The 19,176-nt window shown below is 42.9% G+C and overlaps 1 protein-coding gene across 3 annotated transcripts in view; it reads right to left on the reverse strand.

Annotated features, from left to right (window-relative positions):
• Positions 1-19,176, reverse strand: part of MMP2 (matrix metallopeptidase 2 (gelatinase A, 72kDa gelatinase, 72kDa type IV collagenase)) — a 34,846-nt gene that overhangs the window by 3,319 nt on the left and 12,351 nt on the right. For 2 of the 3 annotated variants that reach the window (XM_010144466.1, XM_010144465.1), the window contains 7 exons: positions 18,648-18,821; positions 14,261-14,434; positions 12,427-12,600; positions 11,201-11,356; positions 9,299-9,422; positions 4,528-4,664; positions 2,633-2,792 (listed from right to left, as the gene is read on the reverse strand). In XM_010144466.1, the coding sequence (XP_010142768.1) occupies positions 2,633-2,792; positions 4,528-4,664; positions 9,299-9,422; positions 11,201-11,356; positions 12,427-12,600; positions 14,261-14,434; positions 18,648-18,821 (1,099 nt within the window). Of the gene's footprint in view, positions 1-2,632; positions 2,793-4,527; positions 4,665-9,298; positions 9,453-11,200; positions 11,357-12,426; positions 12,601-14,260; positions 14,435-18,647; positions 18,822-19,176 lie in introns of all 3 variants that reach the window. The other variant, XM_010144464.1, reaches the window with a different exon arrangement.

Below are 19,176 nucleotides of genomic sequence, written 5' to 3' on the forward strand. Positions count from 1 at the left end.
TGTAGGGAATAAATGTCCCAGGGATGCGAGGTCTTTGGGAGCGAAGATGGAAGGAGCAAGACTGTGGCCTGGTTTCCCCATTTTTCCGATTCATAGATGGAGTCGGTGAGCAGGAGGAGTGGAGGTGTCCCGAGGAGCAGTGACGTGGGGTGTGGTTTGAACCAGGCTTCCAACGCACGTGAGGCCTCAGTCAGCCCAGCAGCACCTCTTCAGGAGCAGTGGACTTCAGAGAGGACATCTTTGACTAGTACTGGAGGGAGGGGAGCGTTTATGTTCTTGATTTCTATTTATCTATATAACTGTATGTATCTCAGGTTACCTTTCCCTCAGGCCTGTATGGAACTTCATGGATTATATCCAAAGCTACACCATGAGCAGTAGGTTGGTCAAAATCTATTTAAATGTTTCATTTAAATCACTTCCTACTTTTTCCTTGGATATTCAAAGAATTTCTAGTACCTTGCTGGGTAGCTTTAAACCTTCAGCTGTGGAATCTGAGCCAGCTCCTCTTCCTCTCCTTCACCAAACTTCACTCTGCTTGACAGTCTTGTTCTAAGAACATTAAAATAGCTTGGGCCTGGCAGGAGGGAGAGGAGGAGGCGGCTTCCAAAAGATCCATTTAAAGTAAGTGTGATAATAGCACAGGAAGGACTATGGTATGTAACTATTTTGATTCCATGTGGCAGAGTCCTTGTATAAAATAAACCAGCCACATACTTAAGGGTTGTAGTGTCTGCGTTCAACAGAGACACATTTTTTTCTGAAATAGTTGTCAGCTGCTTGCTTTCTTCTTTACACAGAGAGAAATCACTTAAGCATATTTTGATTCCTTAACAATAAATCATGCATTCTGCAGCGACGGCAGTTGATAAGGTACTTTGATAGAAATACTGTCTGTGATTAGAGTGATGAATTTCTTGGAGGCCCTGGAGTACAGTTAATCAAAACAATAGCTGGCACAGAGGAGGCCAGCAGCTCTGCTAACGCGCAGCTGGGAGGTTTTGGTAGGAGTCTGAAGGGTTGCAACTGGCTGTATTAGAACTACTTGCAAATGTTAAAGAATGTCTCTAGAATGTGACATTAAAAATTAATAACACTCTCTAGCTTTTAAGGTTTTTTTTCTTTAGATAATGGACAAGAATACTGCCCTCAAAGCAACTGAAAGTTATGATCAAGTGGCAATTGTGAAAGGATATTTTATTTACTTACAGGAATCCACAGCCATTAGGATGTGATAGGGACACTTAAGCCTGTTTAATCATAACATGAAATTAATGTTCACATAAAATGGACTCAATTATACTGAGACCTCCTTTGATATTTTATATAGAGCATCTCTCAGAAAGAGCCCTTAATGCTTTTAGATTTCTGGTGGGTGTTTCTGATGTTCAACTTTCCTCTAAACTGTCAGTTACTGAATGGTTCAGCTTTGAGTCTGTTTTGTAATAGCTGCATTGCTGAAGTAAAGTCCTGTTCCTGGAAGAGACCTCTGATGGTGAAAGCAGGAGATCATGTCTGTGGTTTGTTCTCATGCCATTCTGATAGGCATCACAGATGTTCCTCAAGGCACCAGAGTGCCTCTGCTTTTGAAGATAATCTGTTGTGCCAAGTCTTCCTGCAGTAATGTTCATGAAATTCTGTTAAATACTGTTGGTAGACTCTTCAATGGGTGTAATGTAGGATATTTATTTTTACCACATTAATAGCCTTGAGGCATTTTAAGGACAATCCTTCCTAATCTAAGAGTCCAAGATCTTTCCTAGATGGAGCATGGTAGCAAGTCACCTGAGGGATGCACCTTAAGTTGCATCATACTTTGCTTCTCACACTGTCTTTTGAACAGGAACCTTAGTGCCAAGACACAGTTACACGCGTTTGTGGAGTGTCGCATTTGCAGCGTTCTTCACAAGAACTTTTCTGAGCGTGTTTGGGAAATGTGAAAAGGATTATAGAGACTGTTGGAACAAACCGAAACTAAGATCTTTCCCAAGTTCTAACAGATACCCTTCCTCTGGTTTGTGCAGTGCCAACCCAATCAGTAGAGCAAATGTGTTGGTGACCGGTACATCAGCTGCTGAAAGGATTCCCAGTGACGCCCAGCATGCTTTGCTAGTCACACGGCTGTTTCTTTCACGTCCAGGGCCTCCAAACCTGATGGCTTGGTGAAAGAATTTCAAAGGCAGTCTGGTTTGGCTTCAAGTGATGGAATGAGCCCATTTTTAAGGAATTCCTTTCACAGTTTTCTCCCAGCAGTTGTGAGCTGACGGCAGGGACAGCTTGTCCCTCTTAAGGGCCTGAGACTGATTGGGGCAGTTGCTGGTACACCGGGGTTGAGGGATGGGTTGTCAGCAGTGAGCAGCCTGACAGAGACTCCCAGACAGCCTCTTCTCTTGCTGGTTGTTTGCTCAGTTATATGCTAGTTTCCTGCTGCTCTACCAAAGTGCTTTCCTAGCCATGCTCCCTGGTTCAGCATCCTCACTCACCACTGGCAGCACTGTCCTGGCAGCCCTCATTTTGTACTCTTGAAGGATGACCCCCCCGTGTTTGGTTCCTGCCTCTGAACCAGTGTACATTCAGCCCTAGAGACACGGCTTGGCTCACAGCATACCACCACCACCTCAGAGCATCTTACTTCCAGTATCTGTCTCCAGCAAAAATGTACGTCCTCTTGTTCCTGCCCCAGTTAAAAGCTGCATCGACACGCTGCACATCAGGGGGTAGTCCCAGGTTGGTGAGTTTCTTTGGGTAGCCCCTCTCCAGGTTACTGGCTGAATAGACCCAGTACTCATTTCCTGAGAAGGGGAGGAAGGAAAGCAAACAAACAACCATTGTTTATTAATCGGATACAGAGGAGAAGCTCTTCTCTTATGCTTTATGTGACTTCTGGCTGCACTAGCTGTACTTCCAGCCTTTCTAGCATCTCACTGCTGGGGGAGAACTAGATTAGAGTGTGGGTGTACCAGGGTTACAACATCTGCAAAAGACGTCTCCTCGGCATGCTCTTGCTTCCTCCCTTCTTAGCTGTTTTGTCTTTGAGGTAGGCACTGTCTTAAAACAGTTGGGATTATGTTAAAACAAATACTTAATTTTTTGTATGATGAAGGTGGTCTGAAACAGGCACAGGGACCCGAAGGTCAAATGCAGAAGCTCATGTTCACCCTCCATTTGTTTTGTTGAGTGATTTTATTGAGTGATTAACATCAAGTTTTTCCTAGGGTTCCTGCTTCTATTGTCTTTCGTCATATGACATTTTCTCATGTCTCTCCAATTATATCCTAGTGGAAGATGTATTAGTACTCTGTGTTCTTGACATGGAATTATAATTTACTTAGGAAATACCCTCACTGGATTCACTGAAAGCCATGGAAAGATTCATTCATGAAAGGACATTCCTTTGGTCTGTGCTAGAGGGAAAGTCAGTCAGTGGAGTGTTAATAGGAGAAAAGTGTAAGTGGAAGTAGCATTTGAGTTCCTGGGAAGTTGCTACTTCACCACTGGGGCAGAGAGAGGGTCTCAGTAGTAAGGATTTTAAGACAGTTGGGTTACATGTAACTTTCAAACCACTCTTTGTTTGACAGTTCTTATTTGTTTATTTTTTTAAAAGCAGGTTAGTTACATTTTCCTGGAAATTATAGAGGGAGAGAGGTTTAGGTGACACAGGATTATATATAGTATATGCAGCTTTCAAAGTGTTTTGGCTTGCCTGAAATAAAACTAGTTTAAGCTTTTTTCCCCCCCCTCCTCCATGTAAACTAAAGCAAATGGCCTCTGAGACATGTGGAATAGATTATCATTACTTTTTTTTCCTCCTGTACAGAAAATGTGCATCAGCCATATGGTTTTTACATGATTGGAGATGTTTAGTTGTATTTTTAGTAGATACTGGAGCCCAGTTTTTGCTGGCTCAGTTTTCCATGTTGAAAACAGCCTCCTGGCTCCATGAATTTGGCCAGTACAAGTGGACGGTGAGCGTGCCTTAGGATGGACAGAGGTGTGCTTCCTGTTACCCTCCTCTCCCGCGGAGGCAGCTAGCATGGCCGCCCCTGTCCGCTCACAGCCAGTACTTGGAAGCCAGAGTGGAAGTCAGTCCTTGGCAGAAAAGGAGATAGAAAAGTCATGGGGCGGGGAGAAATATCTAATCTTCTTGAGCAACAGAAGAGACAGTAGCTTGAAGTGAGAGGAAACAGAACACAAACAGAGCAGTGACTGATGAAGCAGAGCTCCCACTCTTGTTGATGCTTTTTGTTTTAACTAACAGCTCGTGTAGTTTTGCTTATAGTTGATTGTATCTTTCTAGATGCTTATAGCTCCCCTGTGTTGTAGTGGAGGCTGTCCAGTGTCTTCCAGATCCAGCCTTTGTCTGAGGATGCTGGAGATGTCCAGCATGGGACGTTGCAGACCTGTCACCTATACCTGCTGGCTATCCTGGCTCTTAGGCAGGCCATTCCCTCCAGCTGGGAGGAAACTGAGCTCAAATGCAACATTTATGCAAATAGTAACTTACTTTTTAAAACTTGAAATCAATACCTGAAAAAAATACAGCCTTCTCGTCCTGAGGGGCCTCGTAGACAGCATCAATTTTCTCTGGCAGATCAGGCCAGAACGTGGCAACAAGAAGAGGACCAGTGGGTTTTCCTCGGGGGTTTATAGTCCTCCACATGAATCTGAGCAGAGCAGAAAGTTGTACCAGGTTTACAGGGAACAAATTCACCAGCACATCTGTTTCTCATCACTCTGGCAAAGGCCTCACAAGCGTGTGCATACACACACGCATCCCCCCCTCCCCCCGCCTCGCCATTAGCCGCGCACACTCGTAGTGGTTCCCCTGCGGTGAGTGAAAAGCCAAGCTGTTCACTGAGCGGGTGTTGCTACAGCAGTTGCACAAGAAGCTGCGTGCTGGGCTGCCAGTGAAAGTGCTTGCACTGATTGCTTTGGAGTTCCCCTTGCCTTCTGCATCGGGGCAAAATGTTTTCTGTGCTCCGAGTACACAACTGAACTCATTTATAAGGCATTTAAAGTATTAGAGCTCTCCTGCTGTTGCGTGTGGAGCAGATGGATGAGTGACAAAAGCGGAGATTTGCGTTCGTGAATTGCTCCTGCAGTTACTATTGTAGTGACTAAAAGTTCAAATTTAACAACGGTATATCAAACTGCTGGAAGTGAGCCTGCTGTAGAAGAAACTGCTAGCACTAAAAATGTTCATTAGAGAAATGCAAAGAGTAATTTATTGGCTATTTTATATATGAGTAGGATCATAATTTGATTTAAGCTTTCAAAAGCTGTAATGATCTTGAAATGGCAGAGCTTTGTGCTGAGGGCTTTTGGTATTAAAACCTGCACCGCTCCTTCCTGCTCCCTAGAACGGGTGAATTTTATTCCCCAACAGAACAGAAGTTTTGCTATGGTCATAAAACGAAAATTCAGCAGGTTGGTGGAATGGCTCTTGCACCAAACTCTCAGGTCAGGCAGCTTTTACCATTGTTATGCGGCTGAAGTTCAAAGTGCTGCTGGCATCCTCTGTTTTTAGTAGACTCAGTCCTTACCCATTCCTAGCCAGAATAATCACACCTTGGAGAAACTGGAATCTGAAACTGAGGCAGGGTTTTGCCTAAAACTTGGAGGAACAGACCTAAATTAATTTAATAAACGGATGTGGTTTTGTCACCAGAAGTTTGACTGCGAACAGAGGACAAATGAAACATTTGAAATGCATTTGGAAGTCTGATTAGTTGCCTCATACTGAATTGTGATAATTTGTAGTGTTTGATGTGAGGAAGAGTACAACTGGCAAGTGCATTGTTCTTTTATCTCTTAATTAAAGATAGGTATTAACTTAACCTGACACATGGCATTAATAATTAAGATAGCAATATGTTAACTTACTCTCATTTTGCATAGGTGTATGTCTTTCTAACACGTACAAAAATGTCTCTGAGCGTAACTCACAATTTTCATTTAAAAAGAGGCAAGGAATCAGGCATTTAGCTGATTACTCTCACTCTTGACAGTCTTGAAACGTACGAAATGCTGTAAAAGGTGATAACATTTGTTTCATGTTTCACCTCTTTTTAGACAGAAAAGCAGCTCCGGTAAGATATGAAAGGAAATCCATACATCAAATCACTGCATTCGTAAACGTAGCTCCTTTTAAAAATCCAAGTTACGGAAGTCTCAACCAAATTTGGACCCAATTTATGGCTGAGTCAGCACTAGTAATGACTATCTGCATGAATTCCAAACTTTCCAGAGCCAGCGGAGATGTGAACACGGGAGGGTTTATTAAGGCACCCATATTTCAAGGGGCCTGTTAAAATGGTGAGGCTTTCTCATGGAAAGGGAAACTTTGTCAAAGCTGAGTTTTCCTTTGTTTTTGAATGGGGTAGGAGATATTTTTATTTCTGCTCATCTTATTGAGGAAACGGTGACGTTAGCTATTGGGATTTCACTTTGAACATGTTAAAATGGTTTTACTCAGATGAAATTTTAGAATGCTGCTTATAGACAGCTGTCTTACTTTGCTACAGCCAGTATTTTAGATTATATTTTAACATCCTCGAGATTTGCCGTTATTATCACTATCATTACATGCAGTTATGTGAAGGGACCAAATCGGTAGGTCTTTTTAATGTCTTGTTAAACTTCAGAAGCTTGAATGTTGTTCAGCTTCAGAACAAACACATCTGTGTAAATGTAAAGTTCTCAGGCACTCTGGTTACTCCTTTTGCCTGTGTGACATGACAGTTGGATGCTGTGGTCGTTTTCATGAATCATAAAAGTCACACGACTTGTGATAGACGTTTGTTTTTTGAGTTCCAGCAGTGAGTCATAGTGCCGCTTGCCTGTTCCTTGGAAAGCTGCAGGGCTGACAGACAAAGCCACTCCAGAGCAAAACAATTCAACAGTTGTCTGTGTTTGCCGCCTGTTAGATAAAGCGTGAGTCAGTCTGAACAGATTGTTTTGGTGTGCACATAGCTCTCTGACCAGCTGTATCGAATGCAAAATATTCTGGTTTTGTTGATTATATAGAACAATGAGTCACTGCTGGCTCAGGAATGGCCCTAAAATTGTTGGGTCAAGCCTTGCATCACTACCAGCTTCTGAAGGCAGAAGGGAGGTGGAGGTCTGGCTGAAAACCCAGGCCCACAGGTGAGCAAAAGATGGTCAGTACGCTGTGACTCCTGCGGAACGTGACTGGGAGGATGTTTTTCCTTTGGAAGGCACTGAGCTGAGGCAAAGCCTTTAGCTCCCTGGTGACAATGCTAGCAAAAGCGGGCACTGGTTTTGGCAGTACACTTCTGGGTATCCCATAGGTGGGAATGAGGTGGAAATGCACTGAAGGGCTGTGTACCGCAGCCTGCAAAATTACCCAACTGACCATGACTTTGTTGCAAAAAGGTGGCGAGTACAGTTAAAGCGTGCTGGACAGTAATAAATCCTTCATATCTTCTAACAGAGAAGTTTAACCTGGAGGAGATGGCTGGACTTTACACCACCAGGAGACACAAATAAGTATTAAATTGCTATTTTATGAGGAGGACCTTATTTGTTGCTTCCTGCTTCCTTTTAAATTTCAGCTGACAACTGGCAAGTAGCAATGAAGTGGTGAGCTCTAACGCTTCCATCTGCTTCAGATGCTTGCACGTGTTCCTCTAGGATGGGAGACAGTGTTTGATTTGGGCACACACAGTGAGTGTGTTTGGGCCTGGATCTGCAGAGGCTTTGGGAGAATGTTCAGGGATAACTGAGGATAAATGATTTCAAATTGGGCATTGATTTATGGCAGGGAAAAGGGAGCTTCAGTGTCTCTCACCATGGTGCTGCCAAGTCCCATACTCCTTAGGAGATGCTCTTCATTGCTGAGCAGCTGGGTAATACAGGCCCTGGCAAGGGCAGTGGGAGCCGCAGCTGTGCAGCCACCCCATTTTATCAGGAATGTCTCTGCTCTTGCATCAAAAATGCTTTTTGTGTCTTCTGCCTTGGAGGCCTTGCACACCCGGAGCATGTCCCAGTCACCAGTGTCCTCGGTGTGAGTCACATCATCAGTCTGTCATAATGAAGATTATGCTCAACTGTCCCCATGGTGGAAGAGGCATCTGAGATCATCGCCTCTCGCTTTGGATGAACTGGTTTTTTTGGAGGAGCGTTTTTTAGAAATTGGGATTGGAAATATTTTATAGGGAATGAATCCTTGTTTGGCAGGCACTAGACTGGCTAAGGCATCTCTTCCATTGCTAATTTTGTGATTAACATTACAGATGGGTAAATAGCTAAAGATTTCCAGGGTCGTATCTGGTTTGCATAAGTATTTAGAAGTTCATCTCCCAGCTACTTTACCCTTCGGAGCACACAGCCCTTTGTGTGACTCCCCAGGAGCCAGCAGGGCTGACACCAGGGCTAATTTTTGCTCTCCAGTCCATAAAATTTAGTAGAAAATACAATGAGAACAGGCTTTTTTAATGAGGCTTGTGGCATTTCCTTGTCCTGATTTTAGCTAGAGCTACCTCCAGCCTGGTTGTTGTCACAGCACCTTGGCGTGGGCGATCCCAGTGTAGCGTGGAAACCGGAAATTAAAAGCCACCACAAAACTGCCTAAAATAGTGAAGTTGAAAATTCTGGACTTCCAAAGAAGTTTGAGACTATCTCTAAAAAAGGGGAATTTATGGCATAATCATCTTGTCTGTCCCTAATTATAGATGGTCTTTGGACAAAAGGTTGGTGGGAGTAGTCAGGCTGGATTCTTAAATGGGAGGTCATGCTTCACCAACCTGATAACCTTCTATGATGAAGTGACTGACTTGGTAGATGAGGGGAGAGCAGGGCAAAGCTTTTTGACCCTGTTTCTGGTAAGATTCTCATAGAGACCCTGTTGAAGTATGGATGAGGTAAGCAGGCAGTGAGGGGGGCTGAAAATTGGCTGGCTAGCTGGGCCTAGACGGTGCGAGCCGTGGCGTGAAGTGTAGCTGGAGGCCAGTAACTAGAGGTGTGCCCCAGTCATCAGTACCGGGTAGAAGACTGTTTACATCCTCAGTAATGATCTGGCTGATGGGGCAGAGTTTGCTGATGCCCTGCTGGAAAGAGGACAGTGTACCCTTGTGGCAAAGGCGGATGTATTATTTAACCATAAAGCCAGGATTTGCCACCTCTCTCCCTGCGGGTTGATGAGGACACTCTGCTCTCTCTGAGCACACAAAAGAAAGGGCAGAGCTTCTGCTCGATAATAAATTTCTACATTTTGATGAATAGGTCTGACAGATTCCTCTACTCGTTGCCCCATTGGTAAGCAATTTATCTCACTTACCTATCTTTGAAGAAAAATATTTCTCCTCTAATTTGTGCAACTCCATCAAATACAATGTCGTGCTTGCAGAGCTCTGGAGTGACAGGCCCAAGGGTTGGACGTGGGCCTGGCCCCGGTCCTGGCCCTGGTCCGGGTTCGACATCGGTCGATACTTCTGTAATGGTGAACAGAGACGGTCCGTTACACTGAAACAGAGAGCTGCGCAGGTTACACAGACAGCACCAAGTGCCGTAATTTCTAGAAGGGCAGTAGTCTGGAGGCAGTGCTTGGAGGAGAAACACCTTGCAATAAAGTGTTTTTAGGAGAAGGGTGGTTGAGTACAGCTGGGAGGCCTCTTAGCTGCCGGTCCTTACTCTGCTGCATGGCCACCTTCACGACACCGTGCCCGTGTGTCCGTCCGTGTGGAGCTGCCTGTTTGACTCGAAGGACAGGTGGAAGTGAATGTGCTGGGGCAGATGTTAACGTTACAATTCTGATTTTACTGGCTGCTAAAGAAGAGAAATAATTTCAAAGTCCTTCTATTCAGAATTACCCACAGCTCCTCCGAGAGAGATGGCAAAGTAGATTTCTTTTCTTTCTAGAAGTGCCAATATTTTGCAAGATACAAAGATATGTTTTGAGCCATTTGTATGACTTTTCTGCCCTCATTAATAATCAAAATGAGCTCTTCAATACATGCGCTTTGCCATCTGCTTGATTTTTCTTTTGTTTTATTATTTGGCTGCCGTTGAGTTGCATTATGAGGCATTTGCCTTTTTTTCTTAGACATCAGACTGATTCATTGTATGAAAGAAAGTGGAGTGTAGCTGATGTGGGATGATAATAACGGAAGTTAAAAAGGGGTTTTGAATACTTGTTTTATAAACTAAGCAGTTTGTAAAGCATTCTATCAGCTATAAAGAGGCAAGAGAGATAATTTTGTCTCAGGTTTTTGAAGTGTGTCTTGAGAGAACTGGGTTAAATTCTGAACCCATGTCTCAATTCTCAACCCATGTCAATTCTTGCCCATGTCTCAATTCCCAGTCTTAATTCAAGTGGCTAAGAACAAGGAAAAAAATTAAGATTCAAGTCAGATTTTGGATAAAAAAAATTTTCTCCCGTGGTAATAATTTTGGTATATTCTTACAATAATTTCTAAGGTGTTGAATACTGTAGAATATAGCCACTCAGTGGAAAAGTGAAAAGCACAGAAAGAGGAATGGTATATATTTTCCTTGGCTGTTACTTGGCTGTAGTATACTTGTGCCTCTACAAGGTAGAAAATACATACACAAAAGGAACTTCAATCATAATAATACCTACATGTTTTACTAAGAGAATCTGTGGAGAAAATAATAAATCGTAAAGAAGTACCACATAGGAAAAACTTAAACCCACTTTTTCTCCAGGAGCTTAGGTCAAAATATCAGCTCCCACATGCCGTCTGCAAATGTTATTGTGACGATACAGCTTGAATTGCTGTGGGAAGGCAACGTGAACCGTTTCCAGGCTGGACAGGAAACAGCATCTTTCCCTCTTACAGGCAGCTGCAATCTACGAAGCTCAGAGTGTGGTAGACAACAATACTCAACCCTCCCATGTGAGGTGTTTCTACACTAGGGGAAAGTACGGCATTTCATTGTCCCAGGAAAGGCAGTGGAAATTTTCATCTGAAGGTTGGGTTATGGGGAGTTTGGGGGCTTCTGTTGGTAAATTTAGTGACCCCTCATCCTTAGATCGCGATATTTGATTGAAGTACGAGCCCTGGTAAAAATGTGAAGACAGCAGGAGGAAAGGAATAGCGGATGTTTCTGGCAGGGGTGGTATTGTGCAGGATGTAATTTACTGCAAATTCTGAGTCCCAAATTTCAGCCTGTGCCGCATGCTTTCCTGATGAGTTCTCCTGACAAGAGAGGACATTACCGTATAGCTCCTGGATCCCTTTGATGTCATCCTGAGAAAGTCGAAAGTTCTTGGTGTAGGTGTAGATAGGGGCCATAAGAGCTCCTGGATCCTCAGAGTGCTCTAATCCCATGGCGTGGCCGAACTCATGAGCAGCAACCAAGAAGAGACTGTATCCTAAATAACAGCAAGAGAGTACAGGTGTACATGCAGGTTATTCATAGGCTTTTAATTCTATTTTCCTTGCTACGCATCAAAAATCTCCTAATGATAAATATCATAATTAGTATTTACAGCCTCCCACAGTGTGTGTTATACATAGTGCCGGAAGTGACCTTTCATTAGAAAGATTCTAAAACCTCTTCTGTAGCGGGAGTTTGCCGCTGTCTCACAAGCAACTTACTTTGATCACAGTCTTAATATTTCTGTGAAAAAAAGAAGCGTAGCAAATCATATCAGACTTTTTTTTTTAAGCACAGAAGACTAAAACTTGCAGTCCAGACCTCTGATCTTACTTTTCTTCATGAAATGGCGTGAGTGATAAATGGGTCTGTGTGCCTGTGAATGGAGCCTGAATCAGTATTGTCTTGACAAATATTGTTAGGGTAAAAAAATCTTTCATCATAGAGATGACATTTTATCAGTTATGCCCAAACAGTCTCTGAAATTCAGCAGTTATTTTCCTTGTAAAAAAAGAATCTAAATCTAGCATTAGTTTGCAAATGTGTAAAAAGCCTTTTGCTGTGTTTAATTTTACCTATGTTACAAATAAGGACAAAGATTAACCACAATAATTTTAAATACCAATATTCACCATACAGAGTTTATACTGGCTCTCTCCTTCTCTCAACATGTTTTTCATCTTCAGCGATATCAGTCACAAATGTGTAAATCTTTTAGCATTTGTTCCTAATTTGGCCAATATCGGAGTATAATTATTACATAGTAGTGAAATTCTATAGTACTTGTGGCTTTTGGGCTTGGAAGGAAAAATATTTATTTATGAAATGGTTTTGATTTTTGTATTTTGAAAAGCTACTTCATCATTATAGTTTTAGCAAGTCTGAATGTTTCAGGCAGGTGAGCTCTGGGACTGTTTAACAGTCGTCTCGTTGACATGTAGTGGGTTTGCTCAGACTTCAGGCTGGGGAGAGGTACAGTAACCAGAGCGGAGAATAAAGCCATCATCAGGGTGGCGTCATCAGTGAGGTCTGTTACCGCTGTGTTCCTCTGGCAAACTGTGTTACCTTGATCAGGACAGAAGCCCCACTTGCGGTCGTCGTCATAACTGCTGGTAGAGGCGCACCACAGCTTGCCATCATTGCGGCCGGCGCTTGTGCAGGACTCGTATTTGTTCCCAAGGAAGATGAAGGGGAATACACAAGGGGCTCCCTCTGAATTTCCACCGACTGTTGACATGGCTGTGGAAAGTGACAGAAAAACAGTGAGATGAAGTAGATGCATCTTCTCCGAAACCACACATTGAAAACAGAGAGCAAGCAGAAAATCTGTGGTCCTTTTAAGAGCACAAGGAGTAAGATTAAAAGTAATATTTGAAAAGAACATTGTCTGACACAGACAAAAAGGAAGAGGCCTAGGCCTTGCCAGCACAGTGAACTTGCCGATAGTTTTGGTGGGAGTAAAACTGAGCCTCAGATTCTGAGAAAGCAGCGGGTGACAGTGTTTTGTGGAAAATGATTGCGTAGCGAGATCATCTGATGGTCTTCGCTGGTGCTGTTCTGAAGCGTGTCCCGAAGAGGCTGAAGCTAGGTTTAGTGTCAGAAAGGTTAAAGAGCTGTTGAGTATCCAGCTGGCAGTAGGTGTCCCACTGAAGTTAAAAACCCACAAAAGGTCCAGGAGAGGAGTCACGTCAAACTGAGGAATTGTTCTAAGCTGACAGCAGGGTACGGTTTAAAAGCATATGGTTTTATGTCCTTTTCTTTAGAAATTGTTTCAACTGTGGATAAGTTGGGGTATTTTTAACGAGTAACTTTGCAAAAACGTGTAAGTTTTCCCACTAAGTGCATTCTCATCTATATGGCAGTAATGCAGAAGAATTAACATTGTATATGCATGTACAAGTATTTTCTAGAGGGAAGAGGATGTAATGAAATTTAAAATGGCAATTTTAAGTAGGTATTGTAAACAGAATATGAAAAGAATAGAAAACTTGGATATATAGATTCTAGACATGTTTGTTCTTTTGAATTGTCCTTTAGATTTTTCTATTCCTCACTTTGTAGCAAGTTATAGATAACAATTCATTATAATGATGTTTTTATTATAATACCAATGTTTTCTTTTGAACATCAGTAAGGTAAAACTGAAGGGGTACACTAGGTTACCAAATTAACAGGAAGCCAGGTCTCAATAGAACAAATCTCTACTGCAAATGGTTAGGCTGTTTTCAAAGGACTCAAAAACCAGGATGCGAGTGGGTTCAGGTGTAGTCGCAGGGTGAGTGTCGCTTCCCCTTGGCTCGGTTAACAACCCAAGATTTTAGAACTGCCACAGCTAACTTAGACAGTGTGGATACTTAGGGCTCTAGTCTGTACCCCAAAATTGAACACCTGCCAAGCTATACAAGGCTATACATTAATTTTTGTTCCTTTACTTAATAAAACTCGAAGTATAAAAAATTGTGAAGAAAAATATATTTTCGTGGCTAAACCATTTCACTTATTCTTTTGAATTGCTGAACAGATCTATTAATTCAAGCGTAACATACTAAACAGTATTTCTTTTTTCAAGTGGAAATGGTGAGTAGCTACAATATTATTCATGCTTTCTTCTGTCACACGAGACCTCTCTTTCAGGGCCATTAGTAAATCGCAATCTACTGGTAATTACCCTGCACTGGTAGACATTTAGTGCTATGGCTCACTGACACTCGTGGATCCCTGACAAAGTCGGTGTCCCGTGGCACACTGTATCGATGACACAGATCATGCCTGCTCTAGGTCCTGTGCTGAAACGGTGCCTGACTCATCACCGTTTGTGTGCTCCGGTGAAGGTGTGAACTTTTGTAACTTAGAACAATGACAAATTACACTGTGGTGTGCCAGCAGCAATTTCTCGTACCGGTTTCTGGACAGAATCCGTATTTCTTGTCTCTGTCATAGTCTTCAGTGGTTCCACACCATCGGTATCCGTCTGTCCTGCCTTCTGTTGTGCACTGATCGTAGGATTGGCCTTGAAATTTGAAGGGAAATTTGCATGGCTGCCCATCACCGTTGCCGCCCATGGTAAAAAGTGCTGCAGGGAGAAGGAAAGAGGAAAAGGTCAGTCCGCAACGCTCGGCATCCACGAGGAATAAGTGTGCCAATGGCAACATGTGAAGGTCTTGACAGAGGTTAGACAGCTGTTGTGCGGGTTGCGGTTCACATGCAGAACCTCTGTTTTACACCAGCAATGAAGTACTTTGGCAAGTTTGACAAGCGATGGTGATTCATTTGGCCTTTTCCACTTAAATCATTAACTGGCCACAGCATCAGGGGCATGAACCAGTAAGTTTCTGAAGGAAATTCCAGTCCCACTAAGGAGAGGACTTGGAGCTCTGCAGGGCTGGCTCACGCACACGAGTCCGCTGAACTTCTGATCTGGCTGAGCTGTCATCTGGGTCATTCTATGCCCTGGACACAGAAGCAGCCACGCAGAGGTGGTATCTCCAGGCAAAAGAGAACACACGCTGTGCAACACACGCTGTGCAACACACGCTGTGCAACACGCACTGCGCAACACGCACTGCGCCTCCCCAGAAGAGCAAGCTGCAAATGTTTGTGTTTGTCTCGGATGCTGTAATAACAGCATTAGGGAACGTACATTAACTAGGACTGTGGCTATTGTGATTGTAGAAAGACTTAATTGTCTTATAAAGAAATGGTAGAATTGGAAGGCGAAATTGTGCTGAGTTGTTTAGATGACTCATTTACCACATGAGCTGCTCCCAGCTCTAGATCTGGCAAAATCTGTATTTTAATAGTCATTTTTTATTGGTTTAAATGTGGCTAAGTTGCAAAAACTGTGTGGAAACTCGATCTTACTGCTTTGCATGGAGTCTTTCTGAGTCACAGTCAAAGCACAGTTTTTCATTTTGCTTGAGGTAACATCATGTGATGCTAACAACAATGGTTTATTAAGTTTTCAAATCCTCCCCAAAGCCTTAACTAGAAAATTCTTTGCTTTAATGTAAATGAAAGTTGAAGCTGGAAACTAGGTCGGTTTCCCTCAAAACAAAACAAAAGCTTTATTCACTTAAAAGGGGACCTTAAAGGGCCTGACTCTTGTTCTGCATTGTGGTGAACTCAGCAGTTTAAAAATCAGTGAAGACATGCTGATGCGCAAGCAGATGCAGACTGGACAGGACTAATCTGTGAGCTGCACTGTTAGCTCTTCCCAGAATAATCAGCCACTTGTGATGTAAGGAAACCTCAGGCTGGAAGGCTGCTAAAAACCCTGTGGCAGAGATCCAGGGTGGAGGTAGCTGCAACTTTATGAGGGCTCTGCCTGGGAGAGGCGTTGAGCAGCAGCCTCTAAGAGCTGTGACCAGTGTGAGGGAGGTGCAGGCAGACTGCAGATCTCCAAAAAGGTATTGGAGGAGCAAAATAAGAAGCCTAAACTCCCTGTAGTGTCGGTGGAGTTTGGTAAAAAGATTCAAGATCCCTTGAGAGAAGCAAACACTGACAGCTAGGAACGTTGCCCCCAACACAGACTCTGTGGTGTAAATCCTCCCTTATCTGAATTTATTCGCTGGCTCTTAGCAAATGGTGTCTTGGCATAATGAGTGAACCATGTCGCTCTGAATTTAAGAAGAAACATCTGTGCAGAACTGTTCACAGATCTTGCAAAACAATTACATCAGAAACAAAAGGCTGAAGCCCTTCTGTTCCGTTTCAGAGACCTTGACACAAGCATCTCCAGGAACATCTACTTCCAGAACCAGCTCTCCCCGAGAGTGCTTCACTGCGTACATTTTAGGTCGTGTATGACTTTGGGGTTTTACAGAGGTAGCAGTCAGGGTACGTGAGCTTCATTCCAACTATGTCTGAGCATTCAAAGTGATTTAAAGAAGTAAGTCCAATGTTGCACTTTTCCAGCTGGAAGAATTAACTTCAGGGAGAGAAGATTGGGGGAAAGGTGGGGAATGAAGGAGCTGGCGAAGTTTTGGGAAAAAATGGTTGTGTGGGTATGTGTGTATGCGTGCATATAATCTCCTGAAGTAAATGTTAGGCTTTACTAACGTTAGGAAATGCTAGTTACTAGCGATAACTTTTTTTTAATTAGCTGAAGTCTGTTCAAAGTTCACACTCCTGCTTGTTCATTCTCTATAGTTGTATCAATAGCTGTCACCATGGTAGAGCCCAGCTCTAGATGTGATCGATAATGGGCAATTAGGATTTTGGAAATTAAAGAATATTTTTTTTTTATCGTATCAAGGCTAGAAGACTGATACGTTCTATAACAGATTGTCTTTGCAAACCACTAGTGTCCTGATGCAGAAAATTTGTAATCTGGCATTGGAAACTGTATGGTCTTGCAATTGAGCTGGAGAAATCCCCAAAATTCTCAGGCAGGAACCTGTTTAGTGTTTGGCTACAACAGGATACCAAAGAGGGCTCGAAGACAGCGTATCCAAACTGTTCCTACAGAGACATATCTGGGAGCTTTTGAAAAACGGTGCGTACTGACCTGGCACATACGCCTTAATGCACTCAGGTGTTTTTTATGTACTCGCCGAGCGGTGCCTGGAGCATGCTGGACTGTGCTTGTGCATTCTTGGTCTGGCAAAACCCTGAATGTGTTTTGTTTTCTTAGCTTGGCATGTTAAGTATCATTGATTTTCTTCAGTAACCTGCATTCTCCTTCCTTGTACTACTGAGTGTAGCCGTAATATTATAAATAATTTAGTACTGTTGTTCCAGTGAGTCTGACAAAAGCTCCGTTGTTTTCTGTTCTGTTGTCTTTCATAACTCTCCATTATTTGCTATGACACAGCAGTAGCAGGCAGGAGTTTCGTGACCCTGTGGACCTATCGCTCAGGATGCAAGGTAACACGGGTGATGAAACACTCCCTGCTGCCAAAAGCTTGTTGCAATTGGTTTTGTACATGGGTAGAAAGGTGACCATGGGCAGCAGCAGTACTGGGAATGTCTGTGGATACTGGTACCAGCATCAGAGCTGGCAAACAGGAGATGGAACAAGTAAGTGGCTAAAAGCCCCTTAACTTCCCTACTCTTCTCACTGCTGATAAATTAACATACTGCGCCACAGCCAATTATACCTAATTGCTTCTCTAAAGGTTTCCTGCTGTGTGATATACAGGAGATCAAATTAACACTCATATAATAATAAATTGTCCAAAAACTTACATCCAGTAGATTCATCAAGATTTTCAAACATATAAATATGTGTTCTGATGTTTAACAGGAAACATATTGTCAGAATTTCATTTGGAAGGAAATAGTCATGTTGTGTACTCTCTTAAAAAGTTATGGCTACATGAAAGCATCATGGCAATTCTCTAGTCTCTAAACGAGTGTTTCCAAAAGTGAAATAAATTGCTTGTGAAACAGAGGCTTCTGTTCACATTCCAAAAAGATAGAAATGAAGTACGAGGCCCGAGGCCCTCTATCAGTTTTATACAGCTGCTGGTGCAGTTATGACTTCTGCAGTACAGTGTCATTCCTGTAGCTAAAGTGAGCTGTTGGCTCTGCTTCAGGAGCAAGAGTCCTCAGACCTGTCAAAAATACAAACCTACCTTATAAAGCTGTGAGTGCTCTCCTGGCTGGCAGTTTGCAGTGCATCAGCATATAAATAACTTGTACCAGCAGAGATGCTCACTTGAAATTCAATCACTTTTATTTTGAGAAGCAGTATGAGGTCATTTAAAGGGTGATTTGTGACAATATTAGTGTCACATTGTACTAAAAGGGCTCCTAGACTCAGAAGACCTGGGCCACCAGTTGGTACAACTGGGATGCAAAGTTAAAGGTTTGGCTTAATGGATTTTATTCTGCTAGTTTTTGTCAGCTGCTGCTCACAAAGGAGAAGCAATTTCAATTGTTTGTGGAATGGCCTGCAGTTTAGGGGGAGATGTGTGTTGTTTAGCCTGCTCCATCTCCAGATTCGGCCCTACCCTTACTCTAAAGGTGATTGTCTTTCCTGGGCTGGGAAACTCAACCGGTAGTGTCTTTGTTGTACAGATGGGACTGACGTGGCTTCAGACGTACCTTCAGTATGCTCTTGTTTGTAGAGAAAGGCCTCAGCCTGGTCATCATCAGTTACAAACTCTGCTACACCAAGGGAGCTCTTTAGGGAGTTTTGTCTGCTTAGATACTGAGGAGATGTTAGAGCAATAAATCTAGATCTGCCAGAAGCGCAGTGGATAAAGCGCAAGTGGATGAGCAAATAAGTAGGGAGCAGTCTACCAGGAAAAAACCCCAAACAGTAGAAGCAATGATCTACTTACACTCGTGGGGACAAAAGCCATATTTGCCATCTGTATCGAAGTCCTTGGTCGTGGAACACCAGAGGAATCCATCGCTGCGTCCTGCGTCTGTGCAGCTGTTGTATTCCTTGCCGTTGAACCAGAAGGGAAATTTGCAGTATTCGCCATCTGCATTTCCATACTTCACTCTAACCACTATAAAGAGAACAAACGCAGTGGTGAAATTGGCCAACAGCGGATGTAAAAAATTACAGTTTCTGGACATCTTCTTTTCCTGGAGGTTACTGTATAGAAATGCAGTCTGAATTTCCACTTTGAAATTCAATATCTGCTGGTCTCCCTGTTGAGATGATCATAGCTGAAATAATAACCGGTCATTTTGAAAGAATTACATGGATATTACTCATGGTGAAGTGTTAAAATGAAAAGTCCTTAAAATCAGCCCAGAAAAATATTATATGTTTTTGTTACTATAGCAAGACAAACTAATAAATGTGCTGTTACTTTTAGTAATTCAGTTTCTTTGGGAGTATGGGCTGAAGTGTTCAGC

The sequence above is a fragment of the Buceros rhinoceros genome, unplaced genomic scaffold (assembly GCF_000710305.1).
Source record: "Buceros rhinoceros silvestris isolate BGI_N320 unplaced genomic scaffold, ASM71030v1 scaffold6191, whole genome shotgun sequence".
NCBI classification, from domain to species: domain Eukaryota; kingdom Metazoa; phylum Chordata; class Aves; order Bucerotiformes; family Bucerotidae; genus Buceros; species Buceros rhinoceros.